Source organism: Chaetura pelagica, unplaced genomic scaffold, assembly GCF_000747805.2.
Source record: "Chaetura pelagica isolate M959 unplaced genomic scaffold, ChaPel_1.0 scaffold360, whole genome shotgun sequence".
NCBI lineage: Eukaryota > Metazoa > Chordata > Aves > Apodiformes > Apodidae > Chaetura > Chaetura pelagica.
The window spans coordinates 1,539,658-1,561,074 of NW_009951950.1; the positions used below are offsets into that span (position 1 = coordinate 1,539,658).

Below are 21,417 nucleotides of genomic sequence, written 5' to 3' on the forward strand. Positions count from 1 at the left end.
CCCCCCCTTTACTATGTTTTCTTGAGGATGAGAGGCATGGGATGTGTGGTTGTGAGTGTGACAAAATCATAATAAAATTGGAGGTGGTAGAAATTGATTTACAGTAGATACATTCTTCTTTGTAGATCTTGATCTTCCACAGCATTCTTCCGCAGACTGCAAGAAGAATCCTGCTTCTTTGAGAGTGAGATGCTAGTCAAGCTATCCTATTACCTGCTACAGTTATTCCATCTGTTTATATTCATGGAGTACACAAGTCTGTGTATTTCAGGCAGGTAGAGGAAACCTCTAGTCTATTTAAGGTGGTTTAAGCTACTGTGCTTCATCCCTACATCCATGAAGGTTTTTTTTTTATACACACCACTTTAGATATTAATGGGTTTTAATGAGAGCCATGTACGTAGTTCTCAAAGGAATGGGAAAAGAAGTGCTTGAGATTTTTTTTAATGTCTCATATGAGCAGAGATAGTAAAAAATCAAGTGAGAATAAGGTCAGTTTTTAGAATTCTTGTTCATAATATTATGTTATATTTTGTTTTCTAGCTTGCATAAAATAATTGTTGAATTGGCTCCAAGACACATGCAATTCCCTGTAAATCAATATTGTATACTCCTCTGTAGTAAAGCATTATTACTGCATTATCTTAAATACAAGTTTTAGCTGATACATCCTTTTGTATTGGTGGTTTTGTTTGACTTTTCATCTAAGAACAGAAAGTTCTCAATGTAGGCACAAATGTAGCAATAGTATGATCAGACCAAAGCTATTTCATGCAGTTATTACAGTAAGACAGGCCATAAGGTATTAGCTGCATAAATTGGATCAAGTATAGTAAAATGGGTCTTACAGGTCTTAAAAATTGATATTTGGTTTTTGCTCATCATTTATCATCAAGCAGTAAGTAAAGTGGTTGGCTGATTTTTCCCTCTTGTTTTCCTCTTTCTCAGGGAGGGGGAAAAACACCAATCAAATGAAGATAGCTGAGTTACTCACATAACTTGAATAATTTTATATCCTTCTTAGTTGTCTTTCAGATTCTACACTTAAACAATTTCAGTAGTTCATCAAAGGCTACCCTTCATTTCTGTGCAATAGTTGTTTGCAAGTGTAGTGGTTTGGATGCCATTTATTTTTTTACTTCAGTAAGGATTCTGAGCCTGACTGGTCTTGCACCTGGAAAAACACAGCCCAGGAACGCAGTTCAGACTTGGATCAACCTGACTAGAGAGCAGCCCTGTGGAAAAGGGTCTGGGGGTTTTGGTAGATAACAGGCTGAACATGAGTGAACAATGTGCTGCAGCATCAAAGAAAGCCAACAGGATGCTAGGCTGGATCAACAAGGGCATCACCAGCAGAGACAAAGTCATCATCCCGCTCTACTGGGCACTTGTCAGACCACACCTGGAGTATTGCATTCAGTTCTGGTCCCTACTCTAGAAAAAGGATGCACACAGGCTGGAGAGGGTCCAGAGAAGGCCCACAAGGCTGGTCAGCAGACTGGAGGACCTGCTGTAATAGGAGAGGCTGAGAAAAGTGGGTTTGCCTCAGCCTTGAGAAAAGAAGGCTTAGGGGAGACTTCATTACCATGTTCCAGTACTTAAAGAATGGCTACAAAGAAGATGGAGATTCCCTATTTTAGAAGGAGTCACATGTAAAAGACAAGGGTTAATGGTCACAAGTTGCTCCTGTGGAGATTCCTATTGGACACAAGAGGTAAATTTTTCACCATTAGGACAATCAAACATTGGAATAGTCTCCCAGGGGAAGTGGCAGATTCCCACACACTGGAATTTTAAGGCTCATCTTGACAGGGTGCTGAGCCACCTCCTGTAAACTATAGTATTATGTAGAAAGGTTGGACCAGATGATACTTGAGGTCCCTTCCAACCTGGCATTCTATGATTCTGTGATCTGATTTACATTTTAGTCCTACCAAGATAAAAAAAACAAGAGTTCCAAGCTCTGCAATTGTGTCCCAAAACTGGCTATAACACCCTCTTTGGATCTCAGTGTACCAAACATGGTGTTCCAAGGCCAGCCCACAGTATTTTCAGAGACTGTTATCTTGCAAATTGCTGGAGAGTGTGTGTGAGAAATGTTTCTTAGAATGATGGTCCTTAGAAATGCAATACAGGAGGCTTAGTTCAGTTACCCTTATTACCCCGTTTAGAATACCCCGAAGCTCCTCAGTCCAAAGATTCCTTGTCTGCTGTAGAAGTGTTAAGTAAAACTAGATGATCTTTCGAGGTCCCTTCCAACCCGTAGGATTCTATGATTCTATGAAAACACAGTCCTTCAGCATTGATACTTTTGCAGGACATAGTTCTGAATAAAGCCAGTCTAATGCAAGAGATGATCCATACCCTTTTCCTCACCTCCATTATGACTAAAGATAGAGATTGCTTGAGGAAAATCTGTCATCTCTGATTGGAGCTTTCTGGCCCTTCTGCAGCCATCCTTGCCAAAACAGAAGCATTGGTGTCATCTATTCAATGTCAGGAAATATCTAGAACCTCCATCTCTGCTTCTGATGCCTTTAAAGTAATCTCACAGCCAGCCGAATCTATTGGTACTGCTGCATACTGGCACTTCTGTAAGCCAGGGTATTTTGTATGGTGTTAGTGTAATTTGACTCCTTAGAATAGGGACATGGAAGATAAGCAGAGAAAGCTTATTTTACTCCTCTTCAACTCTGATTCAAAATTGGATCTTGACATCAAGAAAACAGCAGCAGTCTTTAATTATTCTTACTAAATTAGATAAAGATATTTAATGGGCAAGAGGGAGCAAGCATCTACAATCCCCACTTGGAGAGTGCAGCATCTCTGTATCCAGCATACAAGCCCTGAGCAGGCCCTCCAGAACCCATGTTTGCTGCTGCTGAATTCCACAACCCACCAAAGGCCAAGCGGACAGCAGAAAGCAGCCCTCAATGGTTATCTGTGGTACTGTGTCTCATCTCCTGGTTCACTGTGCAGTCCTCCAGACACCTGAGAACCACTTTTCCTCCAGAAGTCCTTTGAAAACCTAAGCAAGGCAGGAGCATTCTTCTCCACGTACCTACAGGAAAACACACAAAACTTACCATCGCCGTAGCACCAATCACATTAGTGCTAATCACATAATTAACTTGAGGTAAAGGAGTTTGGTCTCTCTTTTGCACTCTCTGGCTGTCATTCTCTTTCATCTTATCCTGGAATATTAAGTTTTCTACTTCTCACAGTCATCCATTTTGGAGCATGGTTGAGGTTGTCCCTTGGGAGACAGTCCTGAAGGGTAAAGGAGCCCAGGAATGCTGGTCATACTTCCAAGAAGAGCTCTTTAAGGCATAGGAGAAGGACATCCCCAGGACCTGAAAGATGAGCCTGTGGGGAAGAAGACTAGCCTGGCTAAATAAAGAGCTTTGACTGGACCTCAGGAACAAAAGGAAAGTTTATGGCCTTTGGAAAAGGGGCTTGGCAACCTGTGAGGAATACCAAGAGGTAGTGAAGCTATGCAGGGGGAGTAATAGGACCACGGTTCAAGCGGAACTCAACTTGGCCACTGAGGTTAAGTATAACAAGAAGACGTTTTTTCAGTGTATCAATAGAAAAAAAAAAGACTAGGGAAAATGTAGCTCACTGATGAATGAGGTGGGCACCCTAATAGTGGGAGACACAGAGAAGGCGGGTTAACTGAATGCTTTCTTTGCTTCAGTCTTCACTACTCATGAATCCCAGACTCTGGAGGCAAGAGGAAAGGTCTGGAGAGAGGCAGACTTCCCTTCAGTAGAGGAGGACTGATTTAAAGACCTCTTGGCCAAACTGGACATACATAAGTATGGATGGGATGCATGGGATCCCTGGTGGGATGCACCTGCAAGTGCTGAGAGAGCTTGCTGAAGTCATTGCTGGGCCGCTCTCCATCTTTGAAAGGTCATGGAGAACAGGAGAGCTGCCTGAGGGCTGGAGGAAGGCCATTATCTCTTCAGGCTTCAGAAAGGGCAAGAAGGAGGACTGAGGGAACTACAGGCCAGTTAGTCTCACCTCTGTTGTGGGGAAAGTGTTAGAAAAAATCATTGTGGACACCATCACAACACATGTGAAAGCCAAGAATGTCATTGGGAGAAGTCAGCATGGATTCATCCAAGGGAAATCATGCTTGACCAACCTGATTGCCTTCTATGACATAATTACTGGCTGGATAGATGAGGGGAGAGCAGTGGATGTTATCTACCTTGACTTCAGAAAGGCTTTTGATACTGTCTCCCATAACATCTGCATTAGGAAACTTAGGAAGTGTGAGCTAGAGGAGTGGACAGTGAGGTGGATTGAGAGCTAGCTGTGTGGCAGATCTCAGAGGCTTGTGACCAATGGAGCAGGGTTGAGTTGGAGGCCTGTAACCAGTGGTGTCCCCCAGTGGTCAATTCTTGGTCTGGTCTTGTTCAATGTATTCATCAGTGATCTGGACAAGGTGACAGAGTGTATCCTCAGCAAGTTCACTGATAATACCAAACTGGGAGGCGTGATGACACTCCAGAGGGCTGTGCTGCCATCCAGCATGACCTGAACAGGATGGAGAGCTGGGCAGAGAAGAACCTAATGAGTTTCAACAAGGGGAAGTGTGGGATCCTGCACCTGGGGAGAAAGAACCCTGTGCACCAGTATAGGCTAGGTGTGGACCTGCTGGAAAGCAGATCAGAGGAGAAGGATCTGGGAGTCCTCGTAGATTGTAAATTATCCATGAGCCAGCAATGTGCCCTTGTTGCCAAGAGAGTCAGTGGGATTGTGGGGTGCATAAGGAAGCGTGTGGCCAGTAGGTTGAGAGACATCATTCTCCCCCTCTACTCCGCCCTTGTGAAGCCACATCTGGAATATTGCATCCAGTTCTGGGCTTTCCAGTTCAAGAGAGACAGGGAACTACTGGAGAGAGTCCAGTGGAAGGCAAGAAAGATTATTGGGGGATTGGAGCATCTCTCTCATGAGGAAAGGCTGAGAGAGCTGGGACTCTTTAGCCTGAAGAAGAGAAGGTTGAGGGGACACCTTTTACAAGTATCTAAAGGGTGGGTGCAAGGAGGATTAGAGCCAGACTCTTTTCAGTAGCTCCCAGTGACAGGATGAGGAGCAACAGGCACAAGCTGGAACATGGAAAGTTCCATTTAAATATGAAGAAAACCTTATTTACAGTGAGGGTGACAGAGCACTGGAACAGACTGCCCAGGGAGGCTGTGGAGTTCCGTTCTCTGGAGATGTTCAAAACCCACCTGGATGCAGTCATGAGTAATGTGCTGCAGATGATCCTGCTTTAGCAAGGATGTTGGACTAGGTGATTTCTAGAGGTCCCTTCCAACTCTTGACGGTTCTGTGATTCTGTGATCCTGAAATAGTAGATCAGCTTTTTAAACTGCTTTGAAAATACCCCGTTCTACAGCAGAATGTAAACTTTTTTTTCAGTAGTCTCATGTGCCAGCCTTCAGTATTGCATGCCTTATTCATCTACCCAATAAACTGTTGTTTTATGGTGATTGCTGTTTGCTTATGAGAGTGGGAGAGTCCTGTGCTGCCAAGGTCTGTTCTTTGGCCTTCTTCTGTCAACACTTCCTTTTTTCAAGATCAAGCTGTTAGTAACACACTAAGATTTGTACTTGAGGGGGTTGTTATTTTTTTCCCCAGCATGACCAGATCCTTCAGATGGTTTTCAAGCTGTTTATGTCAGTGGTTGGCAGATCCAAGAAACTGGGCTTTTCGACACAAAGAGTAGACGAGTGGGTAGTGGGGTGTGTTAGAATGCAAACCACCTAGAGGGGACCTCCTTCACTTTGTGGGAAAACACCACCAATCATGCAGACAACAACCATTGGATTTCTAATCAAATGTGATTGTCTGCTCTGCAGGCCTCCAAGTAGTTTGTGCTATTTTGGTGGGTGCACAGTGCTTAGGTAGTCCAGTGGTTGCAGTTTGCATTAAAGGCTCTCAGATTCACCCAAGTTGACTGACAGTGACATTGCACTGATAACTGGCAGTCTGTGGAGCTCCTGGTTTGGAAACAACTGCTGTTGAAGGTCCAGGAGGGATATAATTTGAGAGCAGAAAAACACCTTGCTTACTTGGGTTCTTCAAGGTGCACTTCTGTATTGATGTTTCTTTCCCTGACCTGTCAGTCTTTTCAATTGGTCTCATGTTTGTGGTTATCTTCATAAGAAATGCAGAATTTAAACACACAGTGTATAGATGCTGCTTTGTCAAATGTTTCTTAGGTTTTGGGTGGCTGGGTATATATATGTTTTTTTAGATATATAAAATGGAACTGTACATGTATACTACACATACTAATAGTAATTAACTGTTAACAAAATGGCAATTAACTTTCTTTTTTGCTATCTTACCTTTCTGCGATTATGCATCAAACATACTTCTTGGATTGATGAAAATGCTTAATATCCGCAAATGTTAAAAAAAAATCCCTCAGGACTCTCAGCTGCTGTTCTAGAGAAATGTTCAAAGACCTTGCTCCTCAGAATATTTCGCCATTCAATTTTTATGGTCCTATGAGCAAGAGTAGTTGTATCCAAAGACTGTAGAAGTGTTTGGTAAAATTGCAGTGTCCTGACTACTGCTGTCTACAGACATTTTGTTTATGTTCGAACTATAAGTTTCAAATAGGAATTTGTTAGTTATAGCTTCATGACATTTTCATTAGTGAGGCTATGAAATTCCATGAGACTTTGGTGGTTAGAAAATTGGAAGAGGTTAAGAAAAAGAAAGTTTCACTCCAGCTGCATCTGGTATTTTTCCTGATATGTTAAAATAATGTCTTCTTTTCTTTTGTAAACTCAGTCTGATTTTTACACTTTGTGCTTTAAACATGCAAGTGTTAACTTTTGAATAAACTGATGCTGTTTTACTGTATTCTTTTACCTAATTCAAAGCTAATTTTATTCACAGTCTATCCAAGTAAAACCTTCTAATAAAAGTGTTTATAAGAGTTCACTAAATATTTACTACCGTATCCTATTAATTATTATTCAGCTGTTTTCTTCACTCATAATGGTAGGCATTGTTGTACAGATGCATGGGTGGAGAGATAGCTGCAGTATTGATTTTTAAATTCTTGATTTGGAGATGATAGATTCACGTCATTTTATTTTTCTGTATTTTACTGTAGCGTTGTTGTGCCCAGAGCTGCTTTTCATCCTCCAAAGTATCTGTTTTCCAGTCCTGCTTTCCCATTTTGTGGAGTGTTAGATAGCCTTTCCTACCTGCTAGTGGAGGTGCTCCCATTCTTGGAGAAGATTGTTGTTTAAATTAAATAAATTTTAGTAACCTCAACCAAATTTGTGTCTTACCAGGCAGTTGGTCAGTATCTTTAGAGAATAAACCAAAAGTAATCTCTTGCTGAATTTAGAACAGTTGTTTATCTCTGTATTTTGAGAACTTGGAGTGCTTCGTTCAAGGATTTATATTTTGGCCTAATGTATGTTTAGTCTGCTGAAGGATTAAAATTAAAAGCTCAGTCTGTGCATGAAGGCCAGTTAATGACTTGTGGAGACTAACAACCTACTTGAGGAAGGCTGTGCGCCATCATCTCTGAAGGAAGCTCTGAGCCATTTAAGCCAAGTCCTGCTTCATATGTGACAGATTATCAAGCTGTTCGTTTCTGTCTGCTTTTCCGGTTTTGGTCAAATTACAAGAGAGCTTTGAGGGAAAACATCTGGGTAACTTGGATGCTTTAGGTCCTCTAAACATGTATCTTTCTGGATAAAGCCTGACCAGAGGACAGAAATGGAATTAGAGGTGTTTCAGGGCAAACAAAGATCTGTACAAGGATGAGGTGACTTCTACTGTATCCAAAAGACCCAACTCAGGCAAACAGATGAACCAGGAAGGTTGCAGTTAGCAACACTGGGCCCTGTTCTCTGTCTTGCCTTTGCTACTACAATACGTGCCCCTACTTTCCACTTTTTTTCATGTCCACTTCCTTTTGTGTGGTACCAGCTTGTACCCAGCCCTGATGTCATCTGCGTTGGATGTTACCAAGCACTTAAAACTGAAATGAGTGTCAGTAACTTTGCAGATGTTTTGCTATTGATGTAGTAAGGGACTGAGTCTGAAGCTCTAGACATGACACTGGGAAACAGGCAGCCCCAAAATAAAACTAAAGCTAGTCCATGTTCTTGAGGTGTCTGTAATCTTTAGTGCATTGCTATTTTGCTTAAATGTTTCTCATAGACAAAATTAAATCAATATTAATTCAGCTGTGGTGTAGTACTGCTTGTCTGTCTGTAAGAGTTAATAAGTAAATGTCTTTCCTGAGTTTGAGTGTTTTATTCTATGAAAATTCTTCTGACTATTTAAAATTAGGCTATGGTCACCAGATTAAACCTAAGCACCTGCCACTGGTAGAAACTTGAGTATTTTGCTGTTTAGGTCACTTTATTTGTGAAATTTTTATTATGGCTCTTTTTCACAGAAGGAGTTGAAGTAATTAGTATTTGCTGTTGTTGCTGATTGTCATCCTGGAAAAGCTACAAATTGCATAATCAATACAGAATTAACACTAGACTTAAGTAAGATGGAGGCCAGTATTTTGAATGGAGAAGATTAAATATCTGATTTTTAGATAGAAAAACTGGGGGAATATTTGGTATATTCTTACAAGATTTTCCCCTTAATTTACCAATGTAATTGTGCTTTGTTATAAGTTTTATGTTACCTTTCAGAACTCTCTTTTAATTTTTACTGTGGCATCCAAGGATACAGAATTTAAGATGCAAGCAAGACCCTGACGCAGGAGGTTCCTAGCATTTTGAGTATTCATATGGATTAATTCTTAAATGTAAATCCATCAGCTATTAAAAAATGAAAGAAAATTCTTAAGTGGAGAGTCATTCACCTGTCCATTCCATTGCCAAATGGATGCAATGGATGGGAGTAGTCAGGGCTCCCTGACTATGTTGGAATTTTTTAAGCTTTTGAGGAAATTTCTGCTTTTAAAGCATCTCTGCCTTGCCTCCCAAAACTGTCAGTTTAGGAGCTATCAAATACAACTGAAATGTACAGCTGTAACAATACTGTGTAGCTGTTAGCATGATAGCTCTAAAGTGTCTTAAAGGGCACAGAGATTTTTGGTTTGACTTGATTGGATACATTTTTCCAATCATCCATCAAAACGAGTTAAAAAGCATGCCATTACTTCCTGCATAGATAGTGTTTAAGGCAATGATGTCTTGTCCTATGAATTTTCTTCCTCCTTACACGTTTTTGGCTTGTCTTCACTGGAAAATTGTGTTGGGTCATAACATGATCTCAAAGATCCATAATAACTACTCAGGTTGAACCCAATTCCACAAGCAGCTTAGGCATGGGTGAATGGTGTTGTCTGTGTGGAGTAAACTGTAAGCAAACCTCATAGGAGGCTGTCTGTGACTATCAGGTTCTGTACTAAATGTGTCACAGTCATTTATGTTGTCCACTGACTGTTTTTAAAGTGCTGTGTTTCTCTGAAGGACCTGACTAGGCAATATTCTTATTCTTTTGAATGAGTAACAGTATACATTCAAATTAAATTTCAAAACTGTCCTTAAAAGTTGCTTGTTACACTTGTGGCTTTGTTTGACTATCTTGCTCAGCTGTGGTAGTAAATAATGTTTCCTGTTCAATATGTAAGAGACTATAAAAATGTGTTTATCTCTTACAGTTTCTTTTAAGCTTTTTAAGAAATCCATGTTTCAGTGATCCTTGAGAATGAGACATAATACAGGGGAAATATGGAAATACTATTTTTTGATTAAGCAAGCTAGCTAAAATTTGACGAACATGAAGTTCACAAAGTATACATGAGCACAGTCACAATCTCATGTGCTGTAGAACAGCAAGGCCTCTATGCTTTGTTTCTGTCTTTGGTAGGCACCATAAGCATCAGTTTTCTCTCTTTATAGAAATTAGGACACTGTCTTTGTACAAGATGCAAATAATGCATTTTAAGTAACAGTGGCTTACATGTTGAGTACCGTGTTAGAGTTAAGACAAGAAATGTAAATATACAACCATAAAATCTATACTTAGCCATAACAGAATCATAGCTTTAAATGTGCTAATATTTAGAGATCAGCCCAGTCTTTGGCCTTCCAGTCTGAGTGGTGTTCTTGTAGGTGATAGTGAACATACTGCTGAGACATGCATCCTTTTTTGTTATGATTTCAGTGTAGATACTGAGGTGTGTGATTCATCACCACCTATCCTATTCCAGAGAAGTTTAGGTGAGATGTGAGAGACTGCTAATCTGGAGCATGTTTGTCCCTTTTGCATTTCACTTGCTCATTTTCCTTGTCTAAGTAGCAGAGCATGTTATAAGGTAAGGAAACTCTTTCTGAGCAATTGTAACAGAGGAGGCTTCAGTTTCACAATAAAGTGTTTTTTGAATGAGAAGCTATAATAAAAATATTTATTGAATTTCCCATTGCAGCTGCTAACCTTTTGTCCTTATAAATAATACTACACGTGGAGAGTAGGAATGAAATGAGGAATTAAATTGATTTGCCTAAACATTGTGTGATCCTTGACACTATGGTGATTCCTGCCCAGTGTCCTTGTGCTGCTCCACTGTAGGTACAATTTTACTGTTAGGCTTGCCTGTTACCTCCCTGCTCAGCATTATCTCTGGGGTTGACTAGGGCAGCAAATGGGACTGGGTCCCCTGGCCTTAGGAACTTGAATCTACCCTTAATGAGACTGATTCTGATTTCTTTCACTGTATGAGCAGAGATATGTGCGAAGGTATTTTGCTGCAACCTGTGATTAGATTTCGGGTGAGCTAACACAATGATTTTTAGCTTCTTTCTCTGGGAATTTAAATCTTCTATATTTTAGTTGCATTTCAGCTGTCCTAGTTTCTTGCAGCTGGCCTGAGAAGAAAAACAGTTGTGTTTAAGATACAGTTGTTTCATAGCATTTTTGTTTTATCTGGTACAGTGCCATCATGAACAGGGGCATGTGTAGGGAGGATTTCAAGGTAAGGAAATAGAAGCAGAGCCAATTTCATCTATCATGGGAATGTGAAAAGCAAGTTAAAGTGGGAAGAGGTGTCAGGCTTTTGTATCTATGTTTTCCTGGAGGTACTTGAATGACTGGCAAGTAATGGAGCAATAGGTGTTAGTTGAGTCCCTACAGAGTGCTGGTGCTAAAATAAAGAGCACAAAGTAGAAAACAGAGCAGGTTGGTGCTGTGTGAGGAAATGTGTGTGGTCTCTTCTTCTAGGCCTGCAGTTCTACTGCTCTGTGGGGTCTGCACTACCTGGAATCAAAAGCAACCTATCAGTTGGTTGTGACATGAATGATCACTATATTTTTCTGTAGTTGCACTAATTTTGTTACGAATTCCTGAATCGTACTTTCTGAAATAGCAGATTCATTACTGTATTTCATGCAGCAAATTAGTTTATCTAAATTAATAGAAAAGATGAAGCTTTCAAATATGCCAAGATATCTGGAGTATAAAATTACCCAGTCCTTGAAGAATCAAAAGCCATGCACTAAAAATATTTCTTTTTTTTTTTTTTTTTTTTTTTTAATATGTTTCTCTATAACGGTGCTTTTTTATCTACTTTCTGCTAGTCATATAAATAACATTGATGATAAGCTGATACTTTGATAAAAATATTTTTTTAATATGTGTTTTTCTTTCAGGGCAATTAAAGCATTTCAGGAGGCGCTTTATGTTGATCCCAGCTTTTGTCAAGCCAAGGAAATTCATTTGCGACTTGGGCTTATGTTCAAAGTGAACACAGACTATGAGTCTAGTTTAAAGGTAGGTTTAAGTCCTTTCAAATTGAATGAACATTTGTTACAAGTTGTGTTGCATCTTAAAACTGCAAGGAATGCATAAGCATATAGCAGTTGAATACTAACTGCTTTAGCAATAGAAGTGCTTCACTATGAAATATCTTCTGAAGACAGAATATGGGTAGGATCTGTGGTATGTTAGGTCCTAGAAATACTCAGAAAAGCCCAGGAAAATGAAAGAAGATGACTGATACTCCAGAAGATAAACAATTTGGTGTAGGGTTCTCATTAAAATAGTACATTCTGGGGGGAGGCTAAGGACATATATAAAGTTGTAGGAAGAAGAGAAGTATTAGCAGTTTTGGATTTCTCAGTTTTATTTCTTCTTTTTTTCCCCCAGCTGCCCTATTGTAAACTGAAAGTACTTAAAAACTATTAAAAATAGAAAGCTTTAATGCAGAATAATGTTCTCACACCAGTTTTTTTCATATAGTTTCTACTTTTCAAACAGTTGAACTTTCTTTTATTTCATTGTTTAAGAGTCAGCATCTAAAGCAACAAGTTCTGGCTAATCAGTTAGAAATGGTTTCTGTTAATACAGTACTTTCTTTCATCTGTACTCCTTCAAATTTTTTTACTGATTGCATTCTTTTTTGGTCTCCGATTGTGATTTGTCATTTTATCTCCCTCCATTCAGCATGTTTCCCATTTCCCCCCCCCCTTTCATTTCCTACTCTATCCCCATGTTTTTTCCTTCCTGACCTCTAAATTTAGGTGTGTGTGTCTTGGAAAAAAAGTGTTCTTTAACAGAGTTTCATGTACAGGGAAATACACCTGCAGGGCTGAGAACTTAGTAATTTGTAATTAAGTATAATTTATAAGCATCTTTCTACACATTAATCTCTCGTATAACTACAGAAATAATGAAATGTTTTGTTTTCAAGAATCTTGTGGCTTGCTTTTCCTAGCAGATTGTTTTCCTGGAAGTTAATCACAATCACATTGTCCAAGATTTGAAAGAGTAGGGTGTTACTCTCAAGTTTTCCTTTCAACATTGGTAATAATGGGAAGCACTTCTCTAATCAGGCTTCCTCTTTTCATCCAGAGTCAAAGCTTTCACCTACAGAGACAGGTAAAGTTGGAATTTGTGCTTAGAGAGGATGATACTGCACAGAAGTAAGAAACATTCAGTGCAATGAATGGCAAAAGAGAGCAAAGGGAGGTAGAGGTGAATCACTATGTTGGGAAGGAAATTATGTACAAAATTATGTACAAGGGTGTATTTCCTTATACTTTGGCATGGATTTAGTACCAGCTGTCATGATACATGGCAAATAGAAGACATGCTGAAGAAGGTACATTTTGAGTTTGTTTTTTTTAAAGAAGCCAGGGGCAAAACAGAAGAGTAAATTTACAAGGAGGTAGGAAGCTTGTAATCAAGTAATGGAAGGAACTTCTGTGTTTTAATAGAATAACTAGATCAAGAAATAAATAACCTTTTTCAGCTATACCATGAAATATGTAATTCTATCACTGAATCAAGTACTTAAATAGGTACTATAAAAATTCAATCTAAATAGTTTACTGTGTTTGATCTTCACAACTTCATAAAGGATTTTGAGGATACCAGATTTCGAGTTTTCAGTAGACCAGTTACACGTGGGAAAAACACCAAAGAAGTATTTTAGAAACAGAAAGAAATTACTCTTTTGTAATGCAGAATTATCATGATTCCATTGCTTTTATGTGCAATGTAATTAAGTCACTTAGGAAAACAAATAGCAGCAACAAAACCACCCTTGCCCTGGAGCAGAGTGAAGACCTCCAAAAGCACGATGAAATAAACATGACCGGGGTGGGTTTCCATTAAGTGTAGTTTCAAATTGTCCTTAAACCAATATAACTGCAGGTTGTTGCTAGAAGGGTGTCTTCATTATCCACCTTGCAATCCTGATTAGAATTGTTTGGTACCCTGTGTTGTCTTGAATCGAGTGTTTTTTAATTTTTTTTTTGCATCTGCAGACTGAGGTGGCTCAGAAGTGTGAACCAGCTCAGCTTGAGGTTGCCTAGTTGCTAGATCCAGTGCAAGGTAGATGTCAGGAGTGCATGAAAGGAAAGGAGGGGTAGAACAGCCTTATCCCCCTTCTGATGCAAAACATAGCATGAAATTCTACTCTGGAATCAGCTTAAATGCTTAAGGTAGAGTTTCTGGTTTGCTTCCTTTGCTATGGAGGTTGCAGTCCTTTGCAGGGAGCAACAGCAAGAAAGAAAAGACTCACTGGGGCAATCCACTCAGTCTCAAACAGCTTCATCTGTTTTCAGTTCGGCTCAGCTGTGGATTTAATGTGAAGTACTGAGACTGATCTTCTTTGTTTGGAAATAAAACATTACCCGTTTAAACATATCAGCTTATACATCAGAATATATCAACAAAGGAGTAGACTAAGTAGAACAAGCAAGACAGTAGCTTCAATAAAATCCAGTCAGATTGCTCCCTGATTTGGGGTTTAAGAAAACCATGGAGCCAGAATTCTTGTGGGTGACAAGAATGAGAGAAAAGTCAGGAAATACATCCTTAGTGAAGAGAATAAAATGAAGTGCTGATGTAGTAGTTATGCACAAGCATGGGGAGAACAAAATGAGGAAGATGTACAATGAAAGACTGCAGGAGGTTGTTTTCACAGAGTGTCTGTCTTGTTCTCAGAGACTGAATATCTGGTATCTTTGCAAGAGAAAGATAAGTAACCCAAAGTAAAGAAGAAACACAGTTGTCATGCCTTTTTTGACTTGCAAACCTTTTTTAAAGGTTCCAGGATTTTAAAGCATGGTTATGGGACTTAGGATCCAGCCTGCTGGTGACTGGCCTTGAGCACAGACCCTTACCCCAGGACTCTGTAACATAATATGTAGCTCAGTTTGAGCCTTCTGTTTTTACACTGAAGCAGAAAGTGGAAGTAACTTTTCATCTGTTACTCACTTGTGACTGTTCAGGATTTCACAGATTGTACCAACGTTGCATTAATGTACTTTAAAATATCATAATATTTTTTATGGTATTTAAACATTCATGTTAAGTCTGTAATTGCTAAGAATAAACCATTGCCAATAGATGAGTCATTGTCAGTAAGTCTTCAGGCAAAGGGGGAAGATGGGAGTCTGAAGGTCATATATTCCATGTTTTTCACAATTTCAGAGCATTAACATAAATAATTTATATTTTATGTAAGCAATTTAAGTGCAAAATTAATTTTTACTATTTTAAGATGTTGATGATCAAGATAATTACTGAGTGCTGTTTAACAAGCGTAAAATCAACTCAGTGTTTTTTCCAAATCAATTACTGCTTTTGCATGTTTTTAAGATTGCTGCAGTTAAGACTTGCAAATTACTACAAGAACCCTTGACTGCTCCATTATCCCATTGCCACAAACTCTGGCAAGAACTCTGGTGCTGTTGAAAATTACTTGGCCTTCAAGCTTACAATAAGGAGGGAAAAAAGTGACCCTTTGGATTGCAAAAAAAACAGTCCTCATGTAACCTGGCAGTTACAACAGTGTTACCTTCAGAGGTGATACATGAAAGCTGAATTTGCCCCGTTCATCAGAAAAGTATAATTAATTCCAAAATTAGCTGGCAATGACTTGGGGGAGAGGTGGTTTATTATTGATTACTGTAGAAGCAACATACTATTAAACTTTACCTCACAGTCTTAACCTTTTCACACTTTACTACATGTCCTACTGCCCTGTTCCTATTTGTCGTTTCCTACAAACAATATTAGAAATACGATGTTGATAATGTTAGCTGTGGTAGCACCACAATAATCTGAAAGGAGAATAAAGCAAGATTTCTAGGAAAGTAATATATCTTTTTATTGGTTTGGTAAATATAATTGGAAAAAATGGTCCAGCTTTTGAGTATGTGCCATGTTATTTCTGACATGTCACTTGCTATCCTGTCATTTTCCTATCCATTGAATCTATTTATTTCTGTTTTAGTCTCCTTTTTTTCATAAATGTGTGTAATCATCCTGTGTCGTGCATGTGTCTCAGTTCTTCTCTTAAATACTTTTGAATTTTAACCAATTCTAGTAAATAAGTCAAAATGAAAGAGATTTCAAAGACAAATTTGTAGAACATGCCAGTTCGACATGTTGCCCTGGAGCCATTTGAGCTCTGCAAGATAAGAACCAGGTGATTTGGTTGATTTGCAACAGAGGAACCAACTTAGTGGTCATGGGTCTGCTCTGTTGAGAAGAAAATTCCTGTGAAAGGAGCTGTCCCATCCACACAGGAGTCCTTGTTCATCCGGCAGCCCCCATGCCTTTTGTCCAGGTGAAAGCTAAATGCACAGCTAGGTAGACCACAAAGGGGGAGCTGGGTATGCTGTTGTGGGACCATTGGTATGCATAAAATAGAAGCTGAGGAAAAAAGAAAAATTACTGCTTTGGTGTGATTTAGTTTAATAATTAGGTTACATTGGAAATGGCAGGTACAGGAAACCAGTCTTTCATCTGGTGCTCATTCTGCTTGGTGGTGTAAAGTATCGCAGTGTGCTTTCAGTGAGAGTTAGGGGTACAATCCTGAATGCCCTTTGAATGAAAAATTCAGTTTACTTCCATTGTTTGCTGACAGACTTAAGGGAAAAATAGAAATCTTAGTTTTTCATACTAGTTAGAATAATAACATTGAGAGAACTGTGGGTGGAAGATTTTCTGTGGTTTGGTTTTGTGACAGGGTGTTTTGTTTGCTTTTGTTCGGGAGTTTTTTGTTGGTGAATTGTTTGGGTTTTTTGTAATAGGGGGTCAGCAGGGACTCTGGACACGCGAGCAGGTTATTTTATGGCAAACCAAGCTAGGTTGTGCTTTGGGAATTTTGTTTGGTTTTAAGTATTGCAGATGTATCACGTACCCAGTAACAAATCACTTAGAAGAATGAGAAAGAATGTTTTCAATTATCTGCATTTTAGTAGAAATACTGGTTCTGCCTTTCACTTTTAGAAGTTTTTCCTCCTTACTTACACACAAAACAGCTATGCTAGTAGTTTGCTTCAGGCCTGTGCTTTGATCTTGCCTGTAAATCATGAATTTAAATATAATTTAAATTTTTAAATTATTTTCCTAAGGATTCTCATTTCTTAGTGATGTTAAGACATACTGTTTATATTAGGATAAGGAAAAAGCTGCAAGGGATCTAGAGTTTATTGGAAAAATATGCATGGATTACATGAATATGTATTAAATTTATAAAATTTAATACATCTATACAGATTAACAGCTCAAAGTACACATTTATAGTCAGAACCTTTTCCATCCATTAATCAAATAATGCTCCTGTCATACACGTATCTTTATCAGAGATAATATTAGCTACTGCAGCTGTTGTATGCCAACATGTAGCTATTGTAGACATATTCATTTCTTAATCTTCTTTTTCTCAGACATAAATAAAAATGTATTGATGAAAGTGAAAATTTGTGTTTACAAGCCTTCAAGTGCTGTTTCGCGGCCTAGTTATCTTTTCTGTGTGCTCAAGTTAGTTATTTTTAACCTTAAACATGTTAAATTGAAACAGTATATACTTATTTTTAATCATTAGAGTAAAAATTAATTAGTAAAAATAAATACAGTTATGAGAAATTTTTAATTCTTCTGTGTAGTTTTATGCCTGTAGTTCTACTAGAAAATAATTTCTAGGTAAAAGACAGAACAAAGAGCTTTAGCTGCTGCAACATGGATATCCAAGATTTCAAGCACTTCACCTAAAAGCATTTTGTGGAAAGCAAGATGAAATTAGTCCAAAGATTATTTAAATAAAAATGTAAGTGTATTGGAAACAGCATTTGGAAATGAAGATGCTCTCTTAAGTCTTTGTAGTTAGCATATGCATATGATAGAGAGAAATACATAAGAAGTAAAACCATGAAAATTTTCTGATTAAACATTTAAGCTCTGTAATCAAATTGCAAGAGAGTTATTAGTGCAGCAGGTTTTGACAGTGGATCATGATATCACAAGGTCTGGCCTGTTAAATGTTTTCTTTTGTTATCATTTACTTAGTTTTGCTTGGATTTTTGAGTGTTTTGGAGTTTTCTATAAAAGAAAACTGTAGGTGTATTTAGAAATACAATTATTACAAAGAGAAGTAAATGCTAAAATTGAATTAACATGCTATGTGTCATCTTTTTCATGAGGGGTGGGGAGAGCAAATCATGAGAGAAGAAATAGTTGACTCCAAAGCTGAGAATTCAAATGTTCATGAGTATTGGTGATGGTGCATGTATTTTGTTTGTGGACCCTCTCCTTGTGGGAGGTGGATCTTGGTCCAGGTTTATTACCTGTAACTGAAAGGTTGGCATTCAGGGCACGCAGTAATACCTCGCTGTGAATACCGACTAGGTAGCCACAGATACCCTGCAAGGATTATCCTGTGTTTTCGGTTCAGCTTGGCTGGTTGAGTGGGCTGGAGGCAGAGAGCTGCGGGTCCTGAAATGACCCCAGCTCAGGTCCCTTCAGCTCTGCGGTTGTGCAGCACACAGAGGGTGCAGGCCTCCAGTCATCCACTTTCCCTGTGGTATTTTGTTGCTGCTAGCTCTACTTCGGGCTGTAACACAGGACTAGCTAAATTTTTATGCTGCACAATCTGAAGTTAATAAAACATGCAGGCCCCGTGAGTATTAAGATAGCTTTGTGAAAAACACTCAGATGTACTGTATAAGATGCTGGTCTCTCTGTTAAAAAATAATTTTTTCAGATGGAGCTCATCAAAACAGGACATTCTTCTGAACACACTGCTCTTACTGGGTTTATGTATACATTATGACCTTTGTTTCTTCTGCTCTCAGGCAGCTTCCTTCTGCCCTGTCAGTGAGTCTTAAGAGGCTTTTTGTGGGATTTTTGTTTGTTTGTTTTTTATGCTGGATAGAAGTAATTTAGTGTTTACACAAACCTTCATCTTAGAAGCTGAATTGATTGTGAATTCAGAAGACACTGGAGAGCAGAGCAGTGAGCTGAGGTGACAGGAGCACACGTATCACGTCCTCTCCTGACCCTCTCCCCTGGCCCCCGACATGGCTGTCAAATGGAGGCTTGGCACTTTGCCACTGCTGATTATGCAAGGCTTTCTCTCTGTGTCCTACTTCTCTGAACAAAGGCTGCTCTGAGGAACATAAGCATCGCACTTAGGTCACATAGGCAGAAAAAGCCATCTCCTGACAGTTTTACTGAGTCATGATGGAGCTTTCCTTCATGGTAAGTGTGTGAGAATTGTCAGGTTTCAAATGATGGCTTGCCTTGCTTGCTAAATAAATTGGAAACCGAGAGCTATTAAGCTTGCTAATGCCATCCTCGAGAGGAGGAGGGAGTGGAATCACTATTTGGAGGTATCAGGCTTGGTTGTAAACAGAAGTAGTGCTGCATATCGTGCACTAAGAAGAAAACAGTTCCTTTTGTGTTGGTCATTTATTGATTAAAGAAACAACAAAATCCTGTGTACTTGTCTCTTAAATTTTAAAGGACTAATTTGTTAGGTGTTTGATTCTAGTAGTGAAAACATACTGAGTTACCTAAATCTGTGTCAGATTACTGTTGTTTTACTACCAGTCCTAATGGTTTCATCAGTACTGTTTCTTTGCAATCCACTGTACCTCTGATCCTTGGAAAGGTAACCTTTGAAATTGTTTCCACAATCAGAGGGAGTCAAGGACTCCAGAGGAGACAAAATAGGCTATAGATAATTGTGCAATTACAGATGGCTGCAATTCAAGGTATATAATGACTTGAGCTGCAGCTCTTCAAGAGAGCCTGTTACTTTTTAACATTCAGAACACTGCCTTCTAGGTAAATCCTCTTACTCAGGATTTGAATTTCTATAGACTGCTGCCTGCCTTGAGGTATTGTATGTCGTCTCCGAACTGCAGCGGCCTCTCCTGCATAATAACTATTTCACACAGCAGTAGCCGGCTTCAGTGCTGCAATATTTGAGAGAGGTGCAGATGTTTGCTAGCTGCTTCTGTTTGTTGCAGAAATGGAAGTTGGAAATTATTACTGTTTTTCTAATTTTTTGGTGCTGGAAATTGTGGCTAGTGGATCTGCTTTTGGCTGATGAGTTTTTTGCCTTAGAATGCATGCATGCTTTTTTTGGTCTGATTTTGAATGCTTAATGGTGAGCGATATATTATTTAAATGGCAAGAGGTGTAGGTTTTCTCATGTATGTGTGTTTCAAATGTTCTTGTTTTGAAAGGTTCTGGATTTTCTCTGTATTGCTTTGTGGTAGTAGTTTAGTGCAAATGGCTTATTTTGCTGTAGTTACGAGCTTTGGATTATCAATTTCCTTGCTGTTTGCAGCTTGGTGAACAGTGCAAGCAGAAATTTAGTACACTTAGAAAATTCTCAGTGTGGATTTTGACATTTAGAAGCCAGCTAGTAAAGCAGTACGAATTTAAATTTTAGGAGGCATCGGTGAGAATATTCCTGAATTTTTTACTGTACAGCACTGATACTATTGGCGTAATTAAATATTAAAATAGTTAGATTTTCTTATATGGTTTCCTGCTTTCTCTCAGTGAATCTCACTGCAGTAACCCTTCTGGAAAGCTACTACAGATCAGTTGTCAATCGTTTTTCTTTAGATGTGCTTATATTTTGTAATAGCATTGCTAGGTGAGAGCAAATCTGTTCCTTTCTGCATTATCTTTTCATATTAGTTGTTAGTGATGGTGCAAGATGACACATTTGAGCAAAGCGGATTTTGTAATATATAGATCAGTATAGTCAATATACAGGCCAAAGTATATTGGTCAGTTCCTTTGTTTCTTTTGTCAGACAAAATGCAATGTAAAATAGAGCATTTTTATTTAGTCCTTTTTTCTCTTTAAGTTGCTTGCTTAGTAGAATTACTATGGTAACCGACTAAAGGATGTCTCTGAGGCACACAACCTGCATTGCAATGTAAGTGAGGATAGATTTTAGGTTCTCTTTACTGCTGAACATTAAAAAAAGGAACAGACAAGTCAGAGAAATAAGTTAGTAGTTAATATTTATAAGCTATTACTGAATTCTTGCTCTAAGGTTATAAAGTTATTTTACAAGTAATGTATCTTTGAGTTCATTGTTTTCTGTGCTCTCGTCTGCAAATGATATTCCTGAAATGCTCATTAAAGATAATAAATTTGTGGTCTCATTCAACTTGAATTTGCTCAATTTTTAAAAACTGTTGCATATTACTAATTATATTGATAGAAATCAGTGAGGAGGTAAACTGCATCCTTGTGCTGCGCAGAGCTCAGGAGAGTGTCAGCATTGGTTTTTTATGCTTTGCTATGGATAATGCATTAATTTTCTAATAGTTTTTCTGTTAAAATGTTTATTTATAATTTGGTGGCCTGTTAAACTCATACGATGTTATAGTAACATGCTATACATGAGGGATTTTTAGAACCATGAGAAAAGTTGTATAGTATCTAGTATTTCTGAATATGACAATACTGAAAGCGAGTTGCATATACATCCATTAATAAGGATTTTTTGTTTCTTCCCAGCTACCCAAAAAAGCTCCTAATGCCACCTTGTTTGGCATCCTGAGCAGCTGGAGCTAAATTATAATTTTTCAGCTCACAAAATAAAATAGACTATATCATCAGTATTGTTATGTCAATTAG

At 38.6% G+C, this 21,417-nt stretch overlaps 1 protein-coding gene across 5 annotated transcripts in view; it reads left to right on the top strand.

Annotated features, from left to right (window-relative positions):
- Positions 1-21,417, top strand: part of KDM6A (lysine (K)-specific demethylase 6A) — a 129,175-nt gene that overhangs the window by 45,165 nt on the left and 62,593 nt on the right. For all 5 annotated transcript variants that reach the window (XM_009997874.1, XM_009997890.1, XM_009997882.1 and 2 more), the window contains exon 4: positions 11,664-11,784. In XM_009997874.1, coding sequence (XP_009996176.1) covers positions 11,746-11,784 — 39 coding nt within the window. In that variant the 5' untranslated portion in view covers positions 11,664-11,745. The remainder of the gene's footprint in view (positions 1-11,663; positions 11,785-21,417) is intronic.